The 26697-nt window shown below is 38.0% G+C and overlaps 4 protein-coding genes across 9 annotated transcripts; 3 read left to right on the forward strand and 1 right to left on the reverse strand.

The window, feature by feature from the left end:
- The first annotated feature begins 62 nt into the window (after positions 1–62).
- LOC121641134 (H-2 class II histocompatibility antigen, E-S beta chain-like) lies at positions 63–6605 on the forward strand. Its single transcript, XM_041987084.1, has 5 exons — positions 63–323; positions 562–822; positions 3176–3457; positions 4115–4225; positions 4534–6605. Exons 1-5 carry the CDS (start codon positions 269–271, stop codon positions 4572–4574), a joined length of 750 nt encoding a protein of 249 aa, XP_041843018.1. The 5' UTR covers positions 63–268; the 3' UTR covers positions 4575–6605.
- A 1310-nt stretch (positions 6606–7915) lies between these two features.
- Positions 7916–10584, forward strand: LOC121641886 (SPRY domain-containing SOCS box protein 1). 2 transcript variants are annotated; one of them, XM_041988240.1, is made up of 4 exons: positions 7916–8095; positions 8202–8364; positions 8919–9684; positions 9764–10584. In XM_041988240.1, the coding sequence occupies exons 3-4, from the start codon at positions 8943–8945 to the stop codon at positions 9892–9894; spliced, it is 873 nt and encodes a 290-aa protein (XP_041844174.1). In that variant the 5' UTR covers positions 7916–8095; positions 8202–8364; positions 8919–8942; the 3' UTR covers positions 9895–10584. The 2 variants fall into 2 exon arrangements, with proteins under 2 accessions (XP_041844174.1, XP_041844172.1); XM_041988238.1 differs by having other exon boundaries at positions 7916–8364.
- A 133-nt stretch (positions 10585–10717) lies between these two features.
- msh5 (mutS homolog 5) lies at positions 10718–20410 on the forward strand. Of its 4 annotated transcripts, none has more exons than XM_041988880.1 (26): positions 10718–10774; positions 11447–11549; positions 11634–11757; positions 11892–11972; positions 12205–12258; positions 12388–12509; positions 12651–12760; positions 13038–13073; positions 13773–13855; positions 13946–13991; positions 14177–14315; positions 14428–14490; positions 14577–14705; positions 14887–14959; positions 15041–15150; positions 15307–15387; positions 15504–15591; positions 15686–15753; positions 16471–16589; positions 16668–16794; positions 17567–17716; positions 17949–18023; positions 19208–19354; positions 19624–19761; positions 19840–19913; positions 19988–20410. In XM_041988880.1, exons 2-26 carry the CDS (start codon positions 11451–11453, stop codon positions 20106–20108), a joined length of 2457 nt encoding a protein of 818 aa, XP_041844814.1. In that variant the 5' UTR covers positions 10718–10774; positions 11447–11450; the 3' UTR covers positions 20109–20410. The 4 variants fall into 4 exon arrangements, with proteins under 4 accessions (XP_041844814.1, XP_041844810.1, XP_041844811.1 ...); XM_041988876.1 differs by lacking the exon at positions 10718–10774 and adding an exon at positions 10781–10886 and having other exon boundaries at positions 11376–11549; XM_041988877.1 differs by lacking the exon at positions 10718–10774 and adding an exon at positions 10781–10886.
- A 4508-nt stretch (positions 20411–24918) lies between these two features.
- On the reverse strand, positions 24919–26697 carry LOC121642264 (transmembrane protein 200A). 2 transcript variants are annotated; one of them, XM_041988881.1, is made up of 2 exons: positions 26437–26697; positions 24919–25848 (listed from the first exon to the last, which is right to left on the reverse strand). In XM_041988881.1, the coding sequence occupies exon 2, from the start codon at positions 25832–25834 to the stop codon at positions 25031–25033; it is 804 nt and encodes a 267-aa protein (XP_041844815.1). In that variant the 5' UTR covers positions 25835–25848; positions 26437–26697; the 3' UTR covers positions 24919–25030. The 2 variants fall into 2 exon arrangements, with proteins under 2 accessions (XP_041844815.1, XP_041844816.1); XM_041988882.1 differs by lacking the exon at positions 26437–26697 and adding an exon at positions 26023–26420.

Raw genomic sequence — 26697 nt, forward strand, 5'->3', positions numbered from 1 at the left:
TTTCATCACAAACTGCTCCACAGTCTTCTGTCACTTTGAATATTCTCAACTTCATTTCTGTGGGGATTTCCCTGGTTAATTTAGAAGAAAAAAAAAGAAAGAAATTGGTCTGTGTTTTTAGGGGGGGGTTAAGTCCAGACAGAGTACCGCGCTTAGCTCGTGCAGCACCTGCTTAAAAAAATGTTGCTGGGTAGTCAGCTGATCCACTTCCTCATTTTTCAGTTTTTCACTTTGTTTTGTACTGTGCTTTCTTTTGTGGCGTGTGACCATGCTGGCTGTGAAAAGCTTTATCTGTCTGCTGTTCCTGGTCATTTCAAGTGCACGTAAGTATCATTAAAATATTTAATTTCTGAGAGGTTAACAAATCCTAAATTCTGTTGTGTAGGAATACACAATACCAATCAAAAGTTTGGACACGCTTAAACCACTATTAAAATCTTATTAAATCTTATGGCATTAAATCTAATGGAAAAGCCTGCCAAAACTATTGACTGGTAGCATCTAATGAACCAAAACATTTCCACATCAGTTGAAACCTGACGCCTAATTTTTACATTACAGATGCTATGTACGGCTACGGTTTGCTTCGCTGCCAGTACACCTCTGCTCATGAACTGGTGTATTTGGAGCAAATCTACTTCAACAAGGTACTTCTGGTCCAGTACAACAGCACTGTGGGAAAGTATACCGGTTATACAGAGAAATCAAAGGAAATTGCGGATGATCTTAACAAAAGCCAAAGCTTTCTGGAGCAAGAAAAGAAGAATTTTGAAAAATGCAGAGCCCACCTTCAGCGAATGTTGGATTTGTTTTTAAAGCCAGGTAATGTTAGCCAATCACAGCTGAAACTCTCACTGTGCTTTAAATTACAGCAGCTCACAAAATACATGAATCGTGTTTGTAATATCTGTGATACAGTGCTCTACGCACTCTATACCTGTAGTGGGTCAAAAGTAAAATGATGGAAGTCAACAGGTGAGAGAACCTGCAATTGTTACCTTTTTAAAGAAACTTAGAAACAAATTATTTAAAAAAAAATAGTACAAGAGAAAAATTAAAATCTTTTACTTTTTAATGATAACAATTACCCAGAACCTAAAATAACATATCAAAGGCAATAGTATTTTTTTTTCTAAACCCTTTTAGGTTTGTACTAAGAACAGACTAGATAGAAGTGTTTCTTTACTTTTTCTTCTTTTCCTTTGGACAATAATAAAAATCAATGTTTTTTTTTTATACAAATGGGTGTGATAACAGTTAATAATATATTAACAATAGTTCGTCCATCCAACCATCCATATTTATATAACATGTTCTCCATTGCTATTTCACACTGTTATGAATCCAATCATCTTTTAAGAAATGATTTGAGTCATAGCAAAGTATGATAAGCTTAGCACATCTTGGTATAAAATAAATATAAACTATAAAGTTATAGGCATTAAAAATCTCTGATACAGTTGATGTGAAAGGTTTCAAAACAAACACTCCACTCAGTCATCACCTGACAGAGCAAAATGTTTCCATTCAGAAACGTGTATGAGTGTGCATCATATTAAATACCATGTTAGGATGTTGGAGAGGTGGTGGTGGAATAAACCTATTCAGCTGCAGGCCAGGGTTTTCTAATTACCTTGACTGAAAACTTAGCTATTTTTTAATTCTTTTGATTTATTTTTTAGATTTCTTTGACTAATCATTTGGCACTGAGCAGACAGGGTCAGAGGGAGAGTGGCTCCATCTATTCTATGAAGTTCAGCTTATCACCATCAGTCATCCTCCAGCAGGTCCATTCACTGCTGGATAAGTATTTTACTTCTGGGAAATGTGTCTCTATGTACATTTTCTCCTTTTTGTTCAGCAGTAGTGATCAAGATACTATGAAAGCCACAATGTATTAAATGGGCTCTTGAAATCTGTTTGTGAAGCACAACTAGCCACAACATCCCTTCTTGGGGAACTCCTAGACCCAGGTTTGGTTATAAAATGTTCATTCTTCCAAGGGCAGCTTCATCAGTTCCCACTCACACAAAACCTGCTGCTCTCTTACAGCAACTCATCTCCCATATGATTTCAGTTCATGACTTTTCTGTCAGCAGAGCCTCAGTAAAATTCACTTCATGGTGTTGTTAAAGACGTCTTGGTATTTCCTTTCAAAAGTCATGTCTTGACTTACAAGATATCTATATAAAGATATCTCTGTATTTTCATCTGTTTTAAAAGGCTCTCCTTTTCTTTTCTGTTTTGTCGAACTATCACCACTTGCTGATTATTGTCCTTTTATTACTCCATAATAAATGTAATTCCTCTACTTTTCTCCTTTAACAACACGTTTTAAAAAGTTCTTCAAAACAAAATGCTGCCAGGATCTATGGGACCTAAACAATTTTGTTCTTAACTATATAAATGAATACTATGGGTACTACACTAGGAATAAATAGAAAATGGGTGAAAGTTCCCTTGTTACAGAATGAGGATGAGTAGCATGAAGCTTGCTCACCTTCAGCGTGGTACAACTACAGCTGCTCAGAATGGCCTACTACTTTAAACATAGGTCATTCACTTCCCAACCAATTTTCTGCACAGTCGATGTTGAAAATAATTATAAACTAGTTAAATTTTGACTGTGGGAGGCAAATCTAAATAAATGCACTTGTAAGTACATCATAATTATCATGAGTATTCTTTGTCTCAGGTTTGCATCTGAATGCTGAAAGCTTCCAGTTCAGAACTTAGTCCAGTCTAATTTTCAGATCTACTGAGCCCATTCATAGCAGAGCTTCATTGGCTCTGAAGTTGTTAGCAGCAGGGTTAGGTGTTATCCTGGAATTAAACACTTTTAAACCAACAAGCCTCTAAGGCAGGGTCCATCCTGGTCCTCAGGGGTCACTACTCTCGTAGAATTTAAATTTCTCTCTGCTTTAACTCACCTGACTTAAATTAATGGGTTCTTAAAAGGCTGGTGCAAAACGCTAAGACAAATTATTGAGGAGATCCATTTAAATTATCAGGTGTGTTGGAGAAGGGAAACATCTAAAACTTATAGGGCAGCAGCCCCTGATGACCAGTGACAAACTCACATGCTTTAAATTTTCCTTTAATATTTATCATTATGGAAAAGGGTGTTGGAATCCAGTTTGTAAGAGAAATTCTTCCTTACTTTTTTCCTCTCTAGTTGAGCCCTCCATCAAACTGAAGTCTGTGGAAGTACAGGGCAACAGGCATCAAAAAGTGCTCATCTGCAGTGCATACAACTTTTATCCTAAATCAATCAAAGTGACCTGGCTGAAAAATGGAAAAAAGATTACAACTGATGTAATATCCACTGAGGAGCTGTCCAATGGAAATTGGCTCTACCAGATCCACTCATATCTGGAGTTTACACCCACACCTCATGAGAAAATTACCTGTATGGTGGAGCATGCCAGCCTTTTGGAGCCAAAGCTTTCCAACTGGGGTAAGAGAGTAAAAAGGATTGTAAGGTGTTATCTGATTTTGGATTTGATTCATGTGTTCACTGTGAAGTCACAACATTTTATAAATATGAATGTACAATTCATATTTGTTGTAAATATCCTGCCTTTGTATTTATATTCACTGCTTATAGAAAGTGTGTCATACATGTATGAACGTGTGTGTGTGTGGGTACGTATGTCTATGTGTATATACTGTATGTGTATATGTCTATGTTTATGTACCGTGTGTATGTGTGTGTGTGTGTGTATATACAGTATATATATATATATATATATATATATATATATATATATATATATATATATATATATATATATTGTATGTCTGTATATGTGGTATATGTGTATATATGTATGTATATGTACATGTAGGTGAATGTGTGTATATGCAACAAACTCCTCAGAGATACAGTTTTTTGGTAGATAGCTCATACTGTACCTTCCAGCACTGTGTGTTGCTACTTTCTACCTTGCTTTTAGCATACTTCTATTTGTATATATTGTTATACTGTTGCTGTTATATGACTCTCATCAACGACTTGCTGTAAATTTATAATGACAGTAAAGTCTCTTAATCTTAAACAGTTCATTTTAGTTTCTAAGTCCAAAGTCATATCTGGGATAAATATGTTTTCTAGAGCCATTGACTGAGGCGGAGACGAATAAGATTACTGTTGGGGCAGCAGTGCTACTATTTGGACTTGTTTATTTCCTGGCTGGATTGTTTTTTTACAAGAGGAAGACTTTTGGTAAGAAAACCTGTCTAAATTAGAAAAAAGAAAAAAAATCTACTAAATCTGAATCTTTAGTCTTGGCAGATGTAGTCTAGTGTGCAGAAATTTGTGAACTGCTTTGAAAAGGTTACTATATTTGTAATTACTTGTGAAATTACATTTGTTGTACCTTATTTCCCCTGCTATTTTTCAGCAATTGCCTAACTGTTGTAAATACATTACCACATGAATTGATTTTACAACAACATATTTTTGGCCCCTTACATCTTTAACATCAACATTAAAAGTGTTTTACACGCTTCTTCTTTGTGTTTGTTTCCTAGGTCGGGTGTTGGTGTCGACAAATGCCCCCTATAGTGGATGAACAAAAACAAAACAAAAAAGTAATCTGAAGATGGGATCATCAGAACAAGGATGGGGGCTGTATATCTGCTCTGATAATTTTGTAGGGACTTTTATTTAATTAAAAGTAAAGTTTCAGTGCAGTTTGTTGCACAATGATTTTTTTTCCTGGATAAATGAAACATTAGAGGATCAATAAGCCTAAACGCTTCACTTTTGAAATGTGGGAAATATGGCATTATAGGTGGAGAGGTAGCTTCCACCCTGCAACAATTCTTTATGATCAGACAAACAGGATGTTGGAGTGAGAAGCAGCAACACGATGAAAAAAGAGGATGAACAAAGGTTAAAGAAGAACATAAACTATTAAATTAACATGTTCATTGACAACCTCATCACTCACAAGTTTGTCATCACTGATGCTTGATCAGGAGCCCACTTGCTAAATTTGAAATGCATGAGGTATCCCCTTAGCTTCACTTTTGGATGTGTAGGGTTTTCCATGCTGGTAACACTTATTAGACATCATCAAACTGTGGAAAAGTTCAGCAAAGTTTTTCACATTAAAAAAGCATTTCATTATGCACAATGCCTGGCCCCCAAAAGTTACCAAAAACAAACAAAAAAAAATTGTCACACACTAATATTTTGTTGGACCGCCTGTAGTTTCAATGTTTCAATGAACTTCTGCAATGTCACAAGATGTAATTCCATCCAGTGTTGCATTCATTTTTCACCAAGATCTTGTATTGATGATGGGAGAGTCCAACCACTGTGGAAAACCTTCTCCAGCACATCCCAAAGATTCTCAATGGGGTTCAGGTCTGGACTCTGTGGTGGCCAATCCATGTGTGAAAATGATGTCTCATGCACCCTGAATCACTCTTTCACAATTTTAGCCCAACAAATCCTGTCATTGTCATTTATGAATATGTTTGTGCCATCAGGGAAGAAAAAAATCCATTGATGGACCTTTTTCTTTGGGCACATAGTGTTGCTGATCCTAGCACTGACCCACTGCAGAAAGCTCAGATCATACCACTGCCCCCACACTAGGCACTACGCATGACCTTCTTCCATTGCTCCATAGTCCAATCTTTATGCTCCCTAGCAAACTGAAGCCTTTTACTCTGGTTAGTCTCACAGGTTAATGGTTTTCTTATGGCTACACAGCTGTAAATTCCCAATTCCTTCACATTGTTCATCTGGAAATGTTCTTATTTTCACTATGAAACACAGCCCTGAGTTCTACTGTGTTTTATTATTATTATTATTATTTCACCAAATGTTTAAGTGATAATTAATCACCATCATTCGGGATTTTTTATGACAACACTTCTTCCTGGAAGACGATGGTTCCCCAATATCCCTACAGTTTTTAATAATGTGTTGGACAGCTCTTAGCCCAATTTTAGTAGTTTCTGCATCTCCTAATGTTTTCTCTGCTTGATGCATGCCAATGATTTGACCCTTTTTAAAAAAGACTAACATCTTTTCCTCAATTACAGGATGTGTCTTTCAAAATGGTTGTTTAAGAAATGAGTAGCTACTCATTGCATTACTTGGGCTTAAATAACTTGCCATCTGAGAATCAACAGCACTTACAAACACACACATAAATTTGTTTATTTATTTGTTCCATCCTGTCCTGATCTTAATCTAGTGGAAAAAAGTAGTCTTATAAGTTTCAGGTGAAAGGCTAGCTGCCAACTATCAGCAAGTGTACTCTGTTTATGAGATCTGAAGTAAAGGAAACACTAAAGAAGAAAAGAAAAGGGACAAAAGTGGCACCAATAAAAGCTGGATTTGTACTTCATACATTGCTGATGAGGCCCTTTGAGATCTGCATGTGAATGGAGCAGAGTATATGTTTAATAAGCTAACTATTTTATATGCACCTTATCGCAAGTGGGTTTTACTATTTATCATGTGGCACAAAACTGGTATATTTTTCTGTCATATTTACCAATACATAATTGTTTGAACCGTTATCAACAAACAAACTTTGATCATATTAACAAAAACAATTTGTTTTTATACATATTAAAAACAATCGTGATAATATAATTTTGGTGTCTGTTATTTTACTGTTATCTGACTCCACATTCTAAACTAAAGAGGTAGTTTTTGTAACATTTTCCAGGCTAATGAACATCAACAGCTCTAATTCTCTTTATGGATCTTCTTGATTTTTTCCATCACACGCGTTAATAAAATAACTAAGATAAGACATATTTAAATCTTTCTTCTTTAAATAAAAAAGGGTGTGCACATGACCTTATTGCCATGTTATGTGATGAAAACATATGCATGACTCCAATTTGGCCATTAAGCTTACTGCTAATCTAAGGTATTTGCAAACTTTGAAAACACCACTTTATAACATAACATTACCAAAAAAGTGGGTACATACTCATTCAACGTACACAGATACAGTTGATATGCCCAAACTTTGGAGCTGTTGTTATTCATATGTGTGAATAATCATTGTAGCACATAACTGGAGTCCAAGAGCTCTCAGAGAAAAACAAGAACTCGTATCATAACTATATCTGCCTGGTATTTACCCCCCCCCCCCAAAAAAAAACAATAATAAATGTTATAATTAACATTCATCAAGCTGATGTCATTAGAATAAAAAATAAATCAGACATTAAACATAAGTCACCAGATATTTAAAAACAGCAAAGTATTTCCCTCATTACAGTAATACAATGCTGTGACCGACTTTCATCTTTGCTGTCCTGCGTTTGTAAATATGCGTACAGAAACCCTCAGTAGTGTCTTACAGACAAGAAAAATCAGTGCTGGAATGCAACCATGACCGATTCTTTACATACTGGATAACATACTTTAATACAAGCAAAATGAGGAGTGAGAGAGAGCATGTAGGAGGCACGCCATTAAAGAACAAACAAAGATTTTACTTCACAAAAAGGAATTTATAGACAGTCTATAAAGTTTTGAGGTTTCAGGGTTATAGATTTGTGATAGAAATTTTAGTTATCATTGTTTTTTATTAGTCATTTAAAACTGGAATCCAGTTTGAGTTTTTTTTAATACATTCTTTCGTTTTTTAGTGAATAGTTTTATTTATTTAAGATGGTCTTGAAATTCTTAATGTCATATTTGCTGTTTTCTCAATAATTACTAAAGAAACAGTGTCAATAAACAGAAAAATTATTGACATTCAACTTACTTGAGGCAATTACCTATTAACACTATCTTTGAACCCTTATCCATTTGTTCACCACAAAATCACCTGGCTTTCCATCTATCCAAATGTGAGGACCTGTACGACAGTGAGCAGGGTTAAATTACCCTCATCCTTAACGCTCATGATGCGCCTGCGTTGTCTAAAATAATGAGCCGCTTTGGAATTTATTGTATTTTTCTCTTTTTATTAGTAAAAAGCCCAAGTCTGATTCTCTTCATATGTTTCGCCATTTATGTTTACATTCATTACAGGACGCGATAAAATCAAATTGACGCCTGAAGGGATCAAACGGAGGTAAAACTGATGGCATACAGTGGATAACAGATGTAAGCGTCCCTCCCATCTATTTACAAACACGTCACTGATCTGTTGTCCTTGTCACTGCGAGTGTGAATGGCGTCAGACTCGGTTGATAAACTATGCTGTTCCCAGCCCGGAGGTCGAAACCAAAAACTGGGTCAGAAGGAGCTGTTACGTTACCGAGCTGCGATAAGACCACCAGCATGCTTGATAAAAGACTTTTTATAAGGCAGAGGATGACTGGAAGCAGTCCGGTTTTAAGCTGACAACCAGAGGCAAGTACCAGAACCGTTTGGTAAGATTTAATGATTTATTTTATGTCAGGACATTATCTGTTGTACTGGGTTGGCCCAACAAGTAAAATTACCAGAACCATCTCTGGATGAGTGAACGCAATTTTGTTAATACTGTTAATATTTGTTTATCTTACCCTGCACTCTACTGTATTGGGATACATTTATTGAGATACTTGACTGGACCATTTTAAAACTTCTGAACCGTGCCGGCCCGGACCAAAACGGAGCTATACTCTTTTATTCTAGATCTACTTGAGCAATTCTGAGGTTCCACAATACTTAAACTTTTACTCCACTGCATTTTTCTTGCAACTATTATATTAAATACGAATTAAGATGATAATAAATTAGAATTAGCGTGGTTTCTCAAATATATACCTTGAGCTACACCTGGGTGAAAAACAGTATGTTGTTTCTTCATTAGCAATGTAATACTGATGTCAAACTTTTCATTTAAAACCTGTCCAGGAAGATTTTAACTTTTGTTTAATGTCAGATAAGCTGCTGACTTATATGTGAAGTTTAATACAATTTCACAATTTCTTTTCTGCAGTTTTTTCTTCTGACGACACTACCAATGGGTCTCTTCCTCTCAGCTTGGCTGTATGGAAGAGGAGACAGCACTCCCTCATCTTCATCAGCCTTCCCTCCACTAGCTGTCCCCACATCCTCACGTCTCGCACTCACTCTGAACTCTTCTCCTGTTTCTCCAGGAGATGTACGCTCACACTGGAGCGCCATCCATCACTCTCCTCACTTTCTGCTGTCGCCCTGCAAACAGGAAGTGACTCGCACACCTGCTGAACTCAGCAGTGATGCAGTCAGGGCAGAGATGGGAGTGAAGAGTGGGCTTCATGTGTGGGAGTTGATGTGGAGCCCCAAATACAGAGGCAGTCATGCAGTCTTGGGAATTTCAATGCAGGATTGTCCCCTGCAGGGGTCGGGTTATAACGTGCTGATAGGTGGTGATTCTCAGTCTTGGGGCTGGGAGCTTAGAACTAATCAACTCTGGCATGATGGGCAAACTCTAGGTTGTTACCCAAATAAGAGGAATAGATATCAATCTGAGGCTGGAGGGAGTTTTAGGCCAAAATTCTCCATGTCTCCAAATACAAAGAGGGCAGAGACACCTCTCCTCATTCCTGAGCGTGTCCTGCTTGTCCTGGATGCTGATGCAGGAACCCTGGGATTTGTTGTTGATGGCAGCTTCCTTGGCATAGCTTTTAAGGACCTTCCTCGTGGAGTGGAAATGTTCCCAGCAATAAGCAGCGTCAGGGGAGGAGCAAGAATACGGTTACGCTATCTGAACGGCACTGCATGTAAGTTTCACATTTACACAAACGATGCAGTGTAACGAAAAAACAATCTGTAATACCAAGATGTTTTTTCCCTCCTCAGGTAATCCCCCTGCCCTGATGGCTCTATGTGGACTTTCAATTCATCAGTTTTTAGGACATCAAAGGCAGAATGAAATGGACAAATTGCCTCTGCCACCTTTCCTCCAACACTATCTGCATTCTTGTTTCTAATTTTGATAGGCATTCAATTACAAATTTGTTTGATAAAGTCCACTTCGGTATTTGTTACAAGATAGATAATGTTTGTTTTGTTTTTTGTTTTTTTTGTTTGTTTTTGGAGAAGGCCACCTACAGTCTCAGAAAGGTTAAGTCAGAAAGTCTATCTTCTTTATAGAGGATTAGACGAACTAATCCTAACTGCTTGCAGGATGGGGCTAAACAGCTTTACATAAACTGTGAAGGGCTGATGAAATAAGAAGCAAGAGAAAGCTACAAGCAGAAATTATTCAGTTGCCGGGGGCTTGTGTTTGATCGGTCTGGCACAGATTTGTGTAAAGTCATGTTAAGAGGAATAAAGGGAAGCTTTGTGTCATAAGCCATTTTAAAGCCATGAAATATTTTTTTCTGTCCGAAACATTTAGATGTACAATTTTCTGGAACACATTCATTTTGAGGGTATTAATTACTTAAGGAGTTGGATTTTCACCATTTCAAAATATCTCAGTGCCTTATGGCATATTTGTTTGACATAAATCTGATGTAAATATATTGCTAAATCTAAAAACTGTTTATTTTATTTATTATAAATAAATGCACATTACACACATCCTTTGACAATTCTTTGAAAAACATCTGTAAAAACAATGTGAATAAAAAAACTTTTTCATAAAAATGAAAGTCTCATTTTCTGTCTACATAATAAATGACCCATATTGAACATAAAAGTTATTCTTACTGTTTCACAATTTTACTTCTTTTAACATATAAAAACGACAGTTTATTTATGCTATGTGTTGGCACTAAGTAGCTACTGGCTTAGAAAACAAAGGAACGTTCGACACAGTTGAGTCTCTTGTTTCCATGACAATATATTGCGGGCGGAAATTAGAAGGTGGGTTTTTAATACGGAAGGCCAAAACATAATTCTCCTTTTTCATAAGACTGCGTTTACCGAGATTTGCACAAGATTAGTTGGTATTGCTATTACAGGCCCAACAGGTAATGTAAGTACACCCTGAGTTACTTCGTGGAGAAGTATGTAATATATATTTTTGTTTAGCTAAATTTAGCTAGCGGTCATCATGCATCAAACATTAACTAGCTAGCTGAGGCTACATTTAGCAACATTTAATACTCGATTAAATATACATTTTAAGTAACCCTTAACCTTGTTGTGATTAAAGTTAAGGAAATTACCACCTAAATGTGAAGTTACTAAAAGTTTGATAGAGATGTTTAGTTAATTTGGACAAAGCTTATCTTATTGGCCCCATTAGCTTTTTTGTCAAGCATCACTGCTCAAATTCTTTTCCGGTGTAACACCAAAATATGTTACCCATAAAATTCAGTGAGCCATCCAGTGGATATCAGCTATATTAGGATTGCACTTTGATAAATCAATTAATTAATAATTGTGTGTGTGTGTGTGTGTATATATATATATGTATATATATGTGTGTGTGTGTGTGTGTGTTTATTTTTGCATACACTAGCTGACCAAATACATAGCTCATACTTAGCACTTAGAGCACAATATCACTTATCTTTACCAACTGATTCAAAGACTGATGGCAGCAGCTCTAGGAAATCTGGGAGGTGGAGGGCTGGTTTTTGAGCCCCCTGGCAGGATTGCTGATGAAGAAGAAGAGGAGGAGGACTCACCTGCAGTACGAACAGATCATCATAATTGAGATTGTTAATGTACAGTTAATACAGCAGTAAAATAAACACTCCTATGCTTATATTTGTAGATTTTATTGAGTGTTTTGGTACAACATGGGCAAGTGGGCCTCTGCTTTTATGACAGTGAGGACTCCTCTTTACACTACATGGCCGACACTCCTGATAACTATGACCTCCACCTGCTGGCCAGAGGTAAACAATACACCTGCTTTTAACAAAATAGCAGGGAATTCTCCTCAAGCGGGCTTAGATTAGCAGATTAAATTATAATTGTGAATTTATAGATCATCTTCATGTACATCCTATCTTGTTTTTCTGTTACTCAGTTATTCAGGAGGTTGCTCCCCATGTAATCATTACAAGTGCAAAGCAGGAACATTCAATGACTCGCTACCTGCAGCAACTTGGTGAGCTCTGTTCACTGAAAATTGTCTCAGCATGGAGAACCAAAAATGTGTTGATTAGATGCGATGTGGAACAACTTGTATCTGGGTCAAGGAATTCAGTGAGATTAGGGATGTTTGACACTGATGTCAGTTTGTGTGATAAGAGTTAAATTGACTATACAACTAAATGCTTCTTTTTAGCTTTTTAAATATATTTTTATATTTGTAACTGCTTTTGTTTTATGGATTTCAGGTTCCAACCCAAACTACAAACCAGAGGTGGTTACCTATCCATATGTTGACTTTGGTAAACAGACAACCACCCACAACATTAATATCCCTTTGACACTTGTCAGGCAGATTTTTTAATAAAAATCTTCCAATTGTCAAAAAAAAAAAAAAACTTTACTCAGTGCATTAATTTTTAATGTTGCAGGTCTGGAGGTTGGCAAGCAGAGACTGTGCTCTGCCCATCTGCCTCTCCTTCCTAGTGATATTTCAGAAAAAGACAAAATGTCCTATCTCTCCTCCTGTATTCCCTTTGACTCATCCCTGTTGGTGAGCCAGCTTTATATATATATATATATATATATATATATATATATATCATATCTTTCATGGCTCTGCAGGATATGATCATAAACTACAGTATCCATCATTTCTCTCATATTTGAGAGTGCGTGTATCTCTTTTGGTTAGCCTAGGGCAGTGGGGGCTCTGCTGAAATGTCTGGACAGGAGGAGAGTGGGAGTGGAACTGGAAGACCGCAGTGTTGGAGTTCCAATCCTGCAGTTTCATGCCTACACACTGTGAGACACACATAAGTGTAGTTGTGCACACACACGAGTTGGACAATGAAAATATACTTCTCATAAAGACGACCTTTAAAAAATAATTAATTACAAAGATTAGTCTGTTTTACACCTCGTCCTTTAGCAAACCAGGTTTTTGGCAGATTTTGTTATTCTTTGTTTTCATTTTGCTGGTGTATCTATCAGCCACATCACAGGAGCCGAATTTGAATGAGAAGTTTGTATTCATAAAAAAATGCTCCCTTGCTGAAGCTATTGTTTCTTCCCCATGTAGAAAAGGAGTGGTGTACATTGACAAAGATACTTACAGGCAAGTGTTAAAACATTTTCCTTGAAGATTACTTTGATCTCCTAAATAAATCAGTAGGTCTAGTGCGACTGTGTCTTTGGTTACCTACAGCCATCTTAAAATATGAGATAGTGTAACAAGTTGGACAAGGTTTGTAGCCATCGTACATTGCTTTAAGAACATCGTGTTTTGTGTCAAGTCATTCTTGCACTATTAAACAAACCTGACAATACAGCATTTGCCAGTTTTGGTCCTCTAGCCCTCTCTGTTTAAACACCAGATTCAGCAGGTTTATTGTAAGTTCCTTATCAAAGCTTTGCAGAAGTTTAAAATGACTCGTTTATTTAAATTGGTTAGATAGGATGAGGGAAACGTAACACAGGAAAGGCTGTGGGACTAAAAGGACCTGAACTGGAAAATACCACGTTTTATTTTCCTTGGTAAAAAGCTAAATTCGTAGTACAGCTTTAAATACATTTTAAGTAAAGCAAATGCTTGATTTCCAGAATTTTAACTTTGCCCCCAATGCCTTGTTTTATGTGTTTTTATGCCCTCTATTATAACCCTTCTTTTTTTTTTTTTTTTTTTATTTGTATATTTTTATTATATCTTAAAATTGTAAAGACAATAAAGAGTGTAAATCCACTTGGGTTTATTTAAACAAAAAGAAAGAAAAAATGCAATACATAGAAAAAGACTTGGGTCTTGTGTTTGTTTCAGTGTACTGCAAATATTCAAATCAGATCTGCACCCATCTGTGTACAAGCTGCAGTCAGGTGAAAAGGAAGGACTCAGTCTTTATGGTTTGCGCCTCAGATAGTAGCAAGGACATTATTGCCATTTTTGGTCAAAAAGTGTTTACATAAAGTTCTTGATATTTTTGTCTAACATAGGAATATTGAACCGCTGCAGAAGCAAGTTTGGCTCCAAGCTGCTGCGGTGAGAAAGAAAAAAAATATAGATTGTTATTTCTTTGATCAAATGAATGACTAATGAAAAATATGTTGGTGCCACATCAATTTTTCATCTACTTAACGTAACATTGGTTACACTAAAGTCTGTGTTACAGTAAGTAACATAATAAAATAAGTAAAATAATAAAGTGATGTCCTTTCTTCTGACAGTCAGTGGTTTTTGAGGCCTACACAGGACCTAGCAGTGTTGCACAGGAGGCAAGAAGTGATACGTTTCTTCACGTCACCTCGGAATTCGGATGTCCTGAGCACCCTGCAGGCTTTGTTACGCAGCATCAGGAACATACCCGTAACATACTTTATCTTTATTATTATGTGCCTCTCTGAGATATCACCAGAACTTTTATATCATGTCATCCGCCTGAAGCTAGTTACCATGGATGCGTGTGTTTTTGTGATAGGGTCTTCTTCGCCGGATGTCTCTCTCTCACACTAAAGTGACTGATTGGCAGAGTCTCTACAAGGTTGGAGTCACTGTACAGTGTTACTATAGTTACCATACTTTTTGACAGTTAAATCTACACAAAACTGTGTTCATGCTTGTTTGTAGACGGTTTACAGTGCAGTGTGTATCAGGGATACAGTGCGACACCTGCCCCAGTCCATTCAGCTGTTTAGTGATATCAGTGGAGTATTCTCCGATGACCTCCACTATATCGCTTCTCTCATCAGTCGAGTTGTGAGTCTTCCCGGTTATGTTTTGCCCCCGCAGTTATTACACAAAATATATACACGTCATTGATATTGTCAAGCCTTTATGGCAGTGCATTGTACTCCACAGAATCATTGATGACTCACTGAGTTGTTGATAGTAAAACCCACTGAGGACTTATTCCCTCTGAGTTTAACTAAATCTCTAGGTGGATTTCGAAGCCAGCTTAGAAGAGAATCGCTTCACTATCAAACCAAACGTAGATCCTGCAGTTGATGAGAGTAAGTGGAGTTATGAACCATTGCAACCTTTATGCTGGTTAAACTGACCTCAGCACAGCTTACACCCTGTACTTCTGTCAGAGAAGAGGAGGATGATGGGGCTATCAGACTTTCTAACAGATGTTGCCAGAAGAGAGCTTGAACAGCTGGATCCTCGAATCCCCTCCTGCTGTGTCATTTACATCCCTCTGGTCAGATCTTTAGATATAGACGTTTTCCCAAAACTTTTTTTATGTGACATGTGTTCACATATAATTTATAATTGCTTGGATTCATGTTATTAGTTCATGAAAAATTGTATTTCTGTATACATCAGTGCTTTTGTATCAGGTTAAAACTCCTTACAGATTGGATTCCTTCTCTCTGTGCCTCGACTGCCTACTATGGTGGAGAAAGAAGATTTTGAGATGGAGGGGCTTGATTTTATGGTGTGTTTGTGATCTTGTGTTATTTCTATACTCTTAAAAGAATGACAAAGTTGCTTATGCAATTCTGTTGTATACAACATACATTATCTTTGTTTTTATGAGTGTCTGTCGATTAGTTTCTCTCAGAGGACCGACTGCACTACCGCAGCCAGAAAACCAGGGAGCTGGATGACCTCCTGGGAGACTTGCACTGTGACATTAGAGGTCTTTTTCTATCACCTGATAGTGTTACTGATATCTTTACAACTTAACCATGTCTTATTCTCATGATATTTTTTCTGAAAAACATGTATTTAAGACATGGAGACTGCAGTGATGACGCAGCTGCAGAATGCAGTCCTCCAGAGGAGCACGTCCCTCCATCAGGTTGGTCAGCATCACTGAGCAGGTCCGATTCCTATATTTAAAACATGCCCCTAGTATGATAAAATGATTGATCCATCAAGGTAAAGCTTTTAATGTGTGTAGGTAGATTTTTGTTACAATTAACTGTTATAATAATTGTTATAATGAACTATAATTAACTGAAAACATTTTTGATCCTGTTTGATGTTGCTTTCAACAGCTTTTGACAGATTATTGCCAGTGGTGGAATTTTTGAAGGCAAAATGACCGTTAAGGTTACCTGATGCTTTATTATGTTTGCACTTCATATGGTCAGAATCTGCACCAGAAATAATAGTTATTTCAACTTGGCAGTTTAAAAAAAAAACAACTATGAGCATTGTAAGAGGTTAATGGTTTCAGACATTAAGCTCCATGAAAGTGATAAGGATTTCAAAGTCTTTTTGAAAACACCTGTCATAACTGTTCTGTAATTTTGGTAAAATGTTACCATCTGTAATTTAATTTATATCATAACATGTCGAAAAAAATCTCTAATCATAGAAGTTTTCCTATTGTTTGTCATTCAGTATTTTCTTTTTCAAAATATGGTTAAAATAGCTGTTTCCAGCTCAGTCTTCATTTTCAGTAGTGTCAGAATAGGTAGGTAATTAGATTGTGTTTGACACAGCAGCTATTTTCATGTCTTTGAGGAGGCCTGCTGTATTAGTCAGGACATTCACTGTGTTTGCTGTTTAGGTTATGGATCTCACTGCTGAGCTGGACTGTCTGATGGCTATGAGCAGTGCCTCCCAGGAGTACAACTACTCCTCACCCAAGCTCACCAGCCACAGAAAGATAATGATCACACAGGGCAGGTATGCGCTTACAAATGAGGTATGAATTATTTATACATAGTTGAAGATGTTACCTGACTGTCCTTACTGTTTTTCTAGGCATCCACTGTTGGAGCTGTGCTCTCCTTTGTTTGTGGCCAATTCCTTCCAGAGCTCTGAATCTGAGGGCAGAGTCAAGATCATCACTGGCCCCAATTCATCTGGCAAGAGCATCTACCTCAAACAGGTCCATGTTTACAGCATGCAAGTGTCACAGTATCAATAATAGTTGCAAGTAACTCACCAAATTTTTAATGTTTATCAGTTCACCAAAAAATCAGTTCTCTAACTTTATATCATACATATCTAAAATTGTGCTATCTGATGTTTGGGCAGTTTTAGGGGCTTGTGTACCGTTGTCTTTTGGTGTTACACAGCCACACACAGTGGTTAGCTGCAGTGTGGCACGCTGACACAGCAAAACTAATAAACAGCTTTTTAGACAAAACAACAGTCTAGCTCAGGGCTACTCAATTCGGTCCTACGAGGGCCGCAATCCAGCAGGTTTTCCATGTATCCCTGCACCAACACACCTGAGTCAAATTAGGTTGCTCTAACAGCCAATCAGGTTCTACACAATGACTCATTAATTTGACTCAGGTGTGTTGGTACAGGGATTCATGGAAAACCTGCTGGATTGTGGCCCTCGTAGGACCGAATTGAGTAGCCCTGGTCTAGCTATACAAGTGGGAGACCCATATTTAATCTTCATAACTGCACATTGCCTACATTCAAAGTTTATTTTCCTGAGCACTACGCAAACCACTTCCTTATTTAAATTATTAATATCTCCCCTTTTCAAATTATTTCAATTAAGTTAGTTAAAAAATTAAGTTAGTTAAAAAGTTAGTTAAATAACTGATAACAAAGAAGTAATTGTCTTTATAAGACTGAGCTCATGGCTTCTAATGAAAAATCCTAAGCTGACAGTCAGCCCACTATTTGTTTTGATTTTCAAGGTGGGTCTGATAGTCTTCATGGCTCTAATTGGCTCAGACGTCCCGGCGAAGGAGGCAGAGATTAGTGTGGTGGACGGGATCTACACCCGCATGAAGGGCCGAGAGTCTGTGTCTGTGGGCCTCAGCACCTTCATGATAGACCTCAACCAGGTACTTCACACACATACACACACACACATTGTAAACATACTTGTGTCTTTGTGAGTGGGTGCACAAATATAATATACATACTTTCTACACTGCTGTCTTTTAGCTTTGCTCCCACTCTTCACCTATTAAGATTTTTTTTTTTTTACAAAGCACTGGTTGTTCTTCCTCCAACCAACACACCCACAAACAATAAAAGAAGAAAATGTAGTATAACAGTTGCTCTCTTTTCCAGATGGCCCAGGCTCTTAACAGCAGTACAGGAAACTCATTAGTACTCATCGATGAATTTGGAAAAGGAACTAACACAGTAAGACAAAATTGTTCCAGCACCTTGTGAATTAATAACATCTGTTTTGCTCTAATAAGTACATGGTGTCATAATGTGAAGCAGAAACAGACCCTCAGATTAGCCAACATGTGTCACCTAATGCAAGAAAATTACAGCGCTGCTTAGATATACACATGTAGAAGTAACTGTCAAAAAGCTGTTCTTTCCTGACCTCTGCTACCAACTAACAAAGAATACTCCTAAATTTTAAAAATGAAATGCTTTAGAAGACGAAGAGCTTCATCCATCTCTGTTCCATGTTTCACTGGAGATGGACAGAGAAAGTCCAAAAGAGGAAGTAAAGGTGGAAAAAAACCACTAATCTAAATGATGTCAGATAACAATATGAAAACAATGTTAAAGCTATAAAATGGTCCTTTTTTTGTTAATGGGCCAATTAGGTCTGCAGTTCCTCTTCGTCTCCAGCAGAGGTGTAAAACAGAGTTTCTGCTTGTTTTTCCAGCAGTCTGGCTCTAACTGCAATATTTTTCATCGCTTTTCACTGCTCAGTTTTCACGATTTTCAGCCACAGCAGGCAGTTTCTTTTTTTTTGCAAAAAGTGTTCAAAACGTCACTGTATACTACTTTATAGGTTTTAATAAAAGGCACATTACAGAGGCCTTGTATTTCACTTTCACAAAAACTAGAAGTATAAAAGTCTACATGCAGGTGGGACAAGGCCAAGGACTTTTTTTTTAAATGTCATATTGTCTTTCTCTGCAGTCCATTCTATATTTTTCTAATCAATATAATTTCATCTGTATTCACCAGCTGATCATGGCTTCTACAACATCTACTTTGCTTTCTTTTAAGGGGTTCAAGTTGCCATGTTAGACAACAAACAGAGAAAGAAAATAATATAATTGCTATATTAATATAACTTGTATAAAGTAAGATTGTTTGCAGTTCAGAGGTGAACTGTGACAATAACATCAACTAAGTTGATGTTTTTTTCTAACGTACTGTTGATTAATCGAAGAGAAAGGAGAGCATGTGGTACGTTAATCTTTTTCATCTGCAGACTACATGGCAGAAAGATCCTGTTAATTGGTTTATTCCTGACAGCAGCTTGATATCAGGCTATAAGTGGTTTGTTTTAAAAAGCTTAACTTGTATTAAGACTTAATTGTTTGGCCAATAGCAGCTCATCATTTCCCATACAGGTGGATGGACTGTCGTTATTGGCTGCATCAGTCTCTTACTGGCTGAGAAAGGCTTTAGTGAATGTTCCTCACACCCTGGTCGCTACAAACTTCCACAGTCTGCTGCAGCTGGGCCTGCTACCAACCAATGGTCTGCTGTCTTTTCTGGTAGGGTCTGATACTGACTAAGTTTACACATTGATTCAAAGTTACCTGATTTACAGTACCAGCCAAAAGTTTGGACACACATACTTACTCAAAAGTAAAGAGTAAATGTTTCCAAATTTTTGACTGGAACTGTATTTATGTATAATTACAGTGCCCTAATACACTTCAGAATATTCCTTCCGAATAACGAGATAGGTAATGAAACTTCAAATATTTACCTTATTCTGAAAGAATCAGTAAGTGTTTGAGTCTATGTATGTGTTTGTTAGACCCTCGAGACAGCCGTGGACGGAGATGAGTTGGTGTTTCTGTACCAGCTGAAAGAAGGAATCTGCCAATCCAGCTATGCTGCCAACATTGCTACTCTGGCAGGCTTGCCAACTGACCTTGTAAGCAGAGCAGTGGAGGTAAACACACACAAATACACACATAGCGATGCACAGAAGCATGCTTGCAGACTGACTAAGTTTTTGTGTTTCCTAAAGGCATCTGAACATTACAGAACAGGGAAACCAATAAAACGCATAGACAGAGCTTCTTCAGATGAACAGACTAAGAGGTTTGTTAACCTTTAGCTTACTTAAAATTCATGTAACGATGTGTGTGAGGTAAAAACGTCTTTGGTCCTTTTAGGTGCAAGACTGTGGTAGAGAAGTTCCTGAGTCTTGACCTGGAGGACAAAGATTTGGATCTGCAGAGTTTCATGAAAGATGAGCTCCTGCCCTCTGCTGGGGAGCTGCTGAACCACAGCTAAACTGCTGCAGCAGCAAATGTTTCTACAGCGAAGTTTGTTCAGAAATTCTTTAATGTTTCAGTCAAGTGTGGGAGAAAGTTTCAGGATTTATGTAGAATACATGACTAAAACTCTATGACAGTAACAGAAATATTTATTATCCTTGATCTGTTGCAATGGTTGGTGTTGCAAAAATAAATAAATAAATAAAGCTTAATTGACTTAAGTACTCTGTGGACATTTCCAAGCATGAGTATTACAGAAAACAGAATGAGTTTGTTTCAGTATGTTAGCAAATTATTTAATAAATAGAAATCTTCATACCATAATTTACTTGCGTCTTCTTTTTCATTACATTTCATTACAGTCAGTACAAAAAAATCTGCAAAGTTGATGAATTTATTCTTCACCATATGGTTGGAATCCTCTCAACATCACTTCACACAGTCTTTTCTTTTTGTTTTCTTTTTTAACAGCAAAGACAAACAAATATTAGTTTATTATGATCCCGTTGAGCCTTCTAGAAAATGCCAGGTTGTTAAGAAAGCTGCAGTGAGATGCAAAAGTGTGTAGATGGGAAGTTGGTGTGCTGAGTTGCAGAAAGGTGTGTCACAGCAGTATTTGGTCATGACGAAGATGGTTTTGTTTAAAAATAGCGGCACAGTGGTTTCCACACCACACTCTTCTGCCTTTACACAACCCAATGTCTTTATATCCAGATCAGCTGAGGAGACAAGATGATGGCATTCAGTAAATGATTTATATGTAATACATTTACTCTCCATAATATTTCACCCTTTCATCTGCTTAGATAATAATTAATAAACTCACATTAATAATAAAAAAAAATACAGTGTTATTCAACACACCTGCCTTCCCACGGCCTGTGTAGCAGAGCTCCCCATGGCTGCAGTTGGTTTCAGTCGTGTAGCAGGCATCCCAGAAGCCCAGGTCACAACGAAAACATTCCAGAAAATCTTCCTCTTGCTCTAAACCCACTGACTCCATGAGTTGCTCCAGCTGCTCCTCATCCTCACCTAAACATTACATATACATATAAATTAAGCTGGAAAGTGTCAGTCAGGCTGGGAACCCTTTAGAAAAATATTAAATGTGGAAACAGAAGAAAAAAAGATCTAACAATAAAGATGGCAGCATTGTGGACTGAAGTACATCTAAGAACACTTACTGACAAATTCACAGAATGGTCTTGAGGCATTAGTAATGTAACAGCCTGTTTGACACATTTTCCATGAGGTGCTGAAAGAGCTGGAGTGTTGTGGGAATACAAACCGAACTCCCAACACTGCAACACATTTTGTTTAGCGCTTGAGCATCTCAAAAATGTTTTGTTTATTCGGCAGCAGTTTTCTCTAAGTAGATAACACGACTTAGTCAGGGAATGCTGCAGGTCTGAGGGCAGCATTGCATTTTGCTTAAGAAGACAGATGATGGGAATTTTGGCAGGAAGGTATATAGCAGCAAACCAAGTCCCACAAGTTAATCCTCTTGTCTTGTCCTTAATTTTAAACTCAGTGGAAGTGTAATTTAATTATAAAAATAACTATAAAGATGGACTGTAAGTGACCAACAGCACATTAGCACACAGTTGGTTTAAGATGTCACTAATCTCTTCCTTTCAGTGAGACTCAATCCTTATCCCCTTTGATCTTGTTAGCTAGCTCACTTGAATGAGGAGACAAAAGAGTGTGAGCTGGTGTTCATTAGAAGAGAACAACAATCTCCCCTTTTTATATCCTCATTGTCTAAAAATAAAACTGCTTAATGAGATACATGTTTTAATACAGCAAAATACAGCAGATTCACAATAAATTCCTTATTTTTTAAATTTATACTTTTTTCTAAATCTTTTAGAAGATGATTCAATCTTATGTCAATTTTAAGGGTTTAAAGTAAGATGTCCTGTGATGCATTATTTTGTGCACACTTTTTATATTAAAGTGGAAAGGCTACATTATATCCTTCAATTTGACCACAGACACCTCTCTAAATTACATTTAGCAGAAATTTGTCACTAAAATCTTCATGGAGGTGGGATTTATTGTAGAGCTGCAGATTTTTTTCGCAGATTTCCCTTCTCCTACTTTACAGAAAAGTGAATAAGTTATAGGAAAACTCATCTGGTCATCTAATTGATATATTTTTTTATTGTTTACAGATTGTGATAAATCATTTACAGCTTAATCAGAAATGAAAACAACATAGTTTGCTGGCCAAATCTAATGCAGTGCTGTATTGAACAAAACTGGTTTTTACTAAGTTGTGTTTTGTACAATTACTTTCAGTTTTGAGCTTGCATATGAAATGCAAACTATGTAAACTTGCTCTTTAGTAACTATCAAAAAGTTATTAGGTTTTTATACCAAGTTGTTGGACTCCAAAATAATCCGTGCAGGCAGGTGAAATGGTTCGTGAGATAAGATGTTGTTGGATTTACATCTACTGCGTCAGTTTTGAAAAAGCCCTGTACAACCATGTTTAGGCCCCTTTAAGGACAATATAAACACATATAGACTTAGGAAAAACCAGCTTACCTTGAACAGGCATGAGCATCATGATGGCAAAAACACAGAATATTAGTCCTTTCATTTTTAGTAGGAAGCTTCTTCCATTGACTGCACCATGAAGACTGCTGAGGTAACTGGAAGCTGGGCTGAAATTGGATTAGTCAGTAATGTACTTGTTACTTATTTGGCACCAGTCATGACTACTGAAAGGCTGGGGACCATCAAACAAGTTTTGCTAATTGCAAAGCTCAGCTAAAAGAAAGATCAAAAAGAAAAACTTGGTTACAAGAAGGATTTTTCTCCCCTTAAATATCAGAAAATGTAGCTTGGTTTATTAGCTGTTTTTATAGAAGATACAGAGTCAGTGCTGCAGATAAAACGCTGGTGGCACATCCCTCTGATTCAAATAAAGAACTATGTCAGAACATGTCAGAGGGAGACAAAAGTTTTAAAAATATGTCCTCAGTGAGACCAAACATCTCCTGTGTCGCTGCTTCTTACTTGACTGCCTCTTTACTAAATTCCTTTTCTGCTAAAAGAGGCCATGTAAAAAAAAAAAAGTGGAATAAACACTTTTTCATACTGAAAATGTTCCGGCTAGTTGAGTTTCAGTAAAAAAAAAAAAAAATGTTGATTGTAGCTTCTTTCCTTCTCAAAGAACAGAGAAATTGTATGAGTCCTGAGTCAGCGCAGGGTTAAGCAGCTTATGGCTTCCTGTCTGTCTGCTGAGATATGTATCAATGCACACACACACACAAGCACAATACTCTCCGAGAGGAGAGGATTTGATTCAGTTATATTCTCAATGCAGCATAAAACCTGCTGACTTATGTAACTGCCACAAATACAGACCAACGTACAGGAAGATTTCATGAATTCCATGTTGCTGCAGTGATGTCTGCATGCATATGTGTGCTGAGTTATTCCCTCTGGTCAGTTTACTATCAGATTCAAAAAGAAAAAGTGCCTCACAATGCAGCAGCAGCTAAGTGCAAACACATCAGATCATCTCACACTTAGCAGGACTGAGTGTGAAGAGAGAGCTGCTTTTTTTGCGAAAGATGTTGCAAGATTGAGTCAGAATCAGACATCCCATCCCTGCTACAAAAATATACATCCAGAATCTTAAAACAGCATAATGTACCTACACAACTTCCTCCACTGACTGTAAGTAGGAGAGAGATGGGTTCTGTTAAGAGAGTGAAATGTGGGGCTACAGATTACTGTATACTTCAGTCTCAGTCATCATCTGGATGGCAGAATCCCAGCATGGGCCCAAACAACAAGGAAATACTCAGCACTCTTAACACACCTATAAAACTCTTCAGATTGATCCCCAGTGTAATTAAAATCCCCCCTCCCCCTTCCTCCTCGCTTGTTCAAACGTTCTCATTTTGACTTAATTGTACCTGCTAAAATTTCCTCTACTTTGTTTTTGCCCTTTTTTTTTTTGCTATTTCTCAGCTTTGTAGAAGCCAATGATTGAGATGGTGCAATGAGTATTTTAATACAGCGTAGGAGAAAAGATGATGAAGACATAAGAGATTAAAGGTTTAAATGGTGGGAGAGTGAGAATTCAATTACTCAACAGGCAGGACTGATTTTTTTCAGAAATAACTTTTAATAGTCTCACCAGGATGTTTTGGGTTTCGTAAATGTTGTTGCTCGCTTTTCTCTATCCACTCTCTGAAAATCTGGAAAATCTCACCTCACCACATTTAAGCAAGGGGAGAAAACTAAGGAGCTGACTCAGGGAATCTAAAGAAAATGTTGAATTACAGTAAGAAAGCTCAATCTTGCTTGCGTTAAGAGAGCACCAGTTGGTATTTATAGCGTGGCTGTAGGTGTCAAGTGAGAGGAGTGTGGCCTTATGTGCTTCTCTCATTTATAGTGAACCACAATTTCCCTTGATAAGGAGAAGACTACACAACATATAAGATAAGATAAAGAATCAGTTTAGACCTAATCTGGGTCATCCTCTTAAATTAACCTGTACTGTAAGGAAAAGTAACCCACTGTAGAGTGTAAGAGAAGGAGAGAGGGAGTGTCTATCTCCCAGTATAGCACCCAAATCACTCTCCAGCAAAACTCCTGACATCCAAATATGGTCAAACCAGTAGTGGCTTTAGGGGTTTTTTGAGCATGGTGGAATTCTAAGACAAAAAGATGGTGAGTTGACATCAAACAACATAGCTCCAATCTTTTAAATATGGGTGAGTCAGAGCAGTGCAGGACAAAAACGCTCTTCACAGACAGTGACTCAGAACAACTGCGCTACTTGGAGGCACTAAAACATACCAGCAAACATTTAATCTGTTTATTTAGGAATGCATAGTCCATATGTCTGCATGTGAAACCTTTAATGTTTCATCATGAATATTTTATCAGACTGTACAAGCAGTACTACTGGGGGTTTCAGTGTTGAGGAATCTCAGAAGAATCTGTCCGTACGTTGAAGTTGATTTCACTGGAGTTGCTGGAATCTGAGTTGACAGAGCAATGGGAAATGGAGGGGCAAGGGGAGGAGGAATGAGGAGTGGGCTCCTGGTGGTGCAGAACTCTGGTCAGCAGGGTTGAGCTGCTTTTCTCCTCTTCCTTTTTGTCCACCTCCTCTTTATCTTTACCTCCTACATCTGGAGGAGGAGGCAGTGATAGTTCGCTGCTGATGTTATGCCTGTTGGATTGAAGCAGAGCACGAGGAAGCAGAGGGCTCTGGCTAGAGAGGGGGAGTATGTGGGCTGGAGTGGCCAAGGATGCCTGCTCTTCATCTGTATACTCCCACTGATCCTGACAACCAATGCTTGGCTGCTCCTGCGAATCATCCCAGCAGCTTCCCCCCTTCAGATCCTCCAAGTCATCAGGTATATCTCTTCTGAGGACCTCACGGTCCCTGTTCTCGTAGAGCAGTGTGGCAGCACAAATGAAAATAAAGAGGCCAACTCCCATGACCACAGGGCCAGCCAGCTTCATCTTCTCAACATGGGTGGTGCCGCGTCCTCCCACAAGCTTTGGCGCTGCAGAAACATAACCCGCCACTGCTACACTCATCCCCACCAGCACCACCACTGCACCCAGCAGGAGCCACACGCCTGGGGCAGAGCCCAGGCGCAGTTTGGTCTGGAGGGCCTCACTTCTCCTCAAGTGCCTGTGGCATGCTGGGAGACAAACAGGTGAGGAGCGGGAGGAAGAGGGGCTGCAGGTTGGACTGGCAGCTGTCATCTTCTGGCCTTAGACTGAGCAGAGAGGAGGAGACAGAGAATACAAGTGTTTGACATAAAAGCACTGAATGCAGCATCTGTGGAAGAGTACAGGGATTTTTTGGGAGAGGAGACAGTTTACTCTGCATTGCACACAACAGGAAATAGCCGCTTTAATAAGACATGTGGCTGAGTTAATGAGATGCCAACCTCTCTGCAGTTCCTCCAGTGTCTCTGTGGAGCAACAGAGACTCCCCTCTCAGCCCCCATAACTCGGACTTAACTGTTATTGGACTACTCATTCTCCATCATTAATGACTGACCCAGTTGAAGATCTTGTGATTTCACTTCACGATCTCACTGCAGTCATAAGAATTGAGTCATATCACTGGAAACTGCACTGTACTGAACTCCTAATTAAAATCCCCCCCAAAGCGAGTGAACACAGGGGACGATTCAGTGGGACTCAGATGATGATTATAAATTACCTTTTAAGTTGTATTTTTACGCAAGTATGTTTAGCGTCATATTTTCATTCATCCTGACCGACAGCACTGTTGCTCCGCAGTTATTCACTTAATGTTGTGTTAATGAAGCCTGTATACACTCAGAGTGGATACTTGCCTCGTTTTGGATGTAAATCCCAAGCAGAAACAGGCTCTTCGTCATTATCAAAATACATAATCCCGAGTTGCGTTATTCTTCCCACTCCTCCACTTTGATCCACGGGTTAATCTACATTTGAACCCAATTCCTTAGACGTTTTTCCGCCCTTGCCTTCTCTTTGTGAGTCAGTGTGCAGCACAACAGCACGGCCAGAAATGTAGCTTTTGTAGTAAATAACAGTAAAACTGGTGCAACGCTGCTCTATCTCTCTCCGCGCTG

The sequence above is a fragment of the Melanotaenia boesemani genome, chromosome 6 (assembly GCF_017639745.1).
Source record: "Melanotaenia boesemani isolate fMelBoe1 chromosome 6, fMelBoe1.pri, whole genome shotgun sequence".
In the NCBI taxonomy this organism is placed as follows: Eukaryota; Metazoa; Chordata; class Actinopteri; order Atheriniformes; family Melanotaeniidae; genus Melanotaenia; species Melanotaenia boesemani.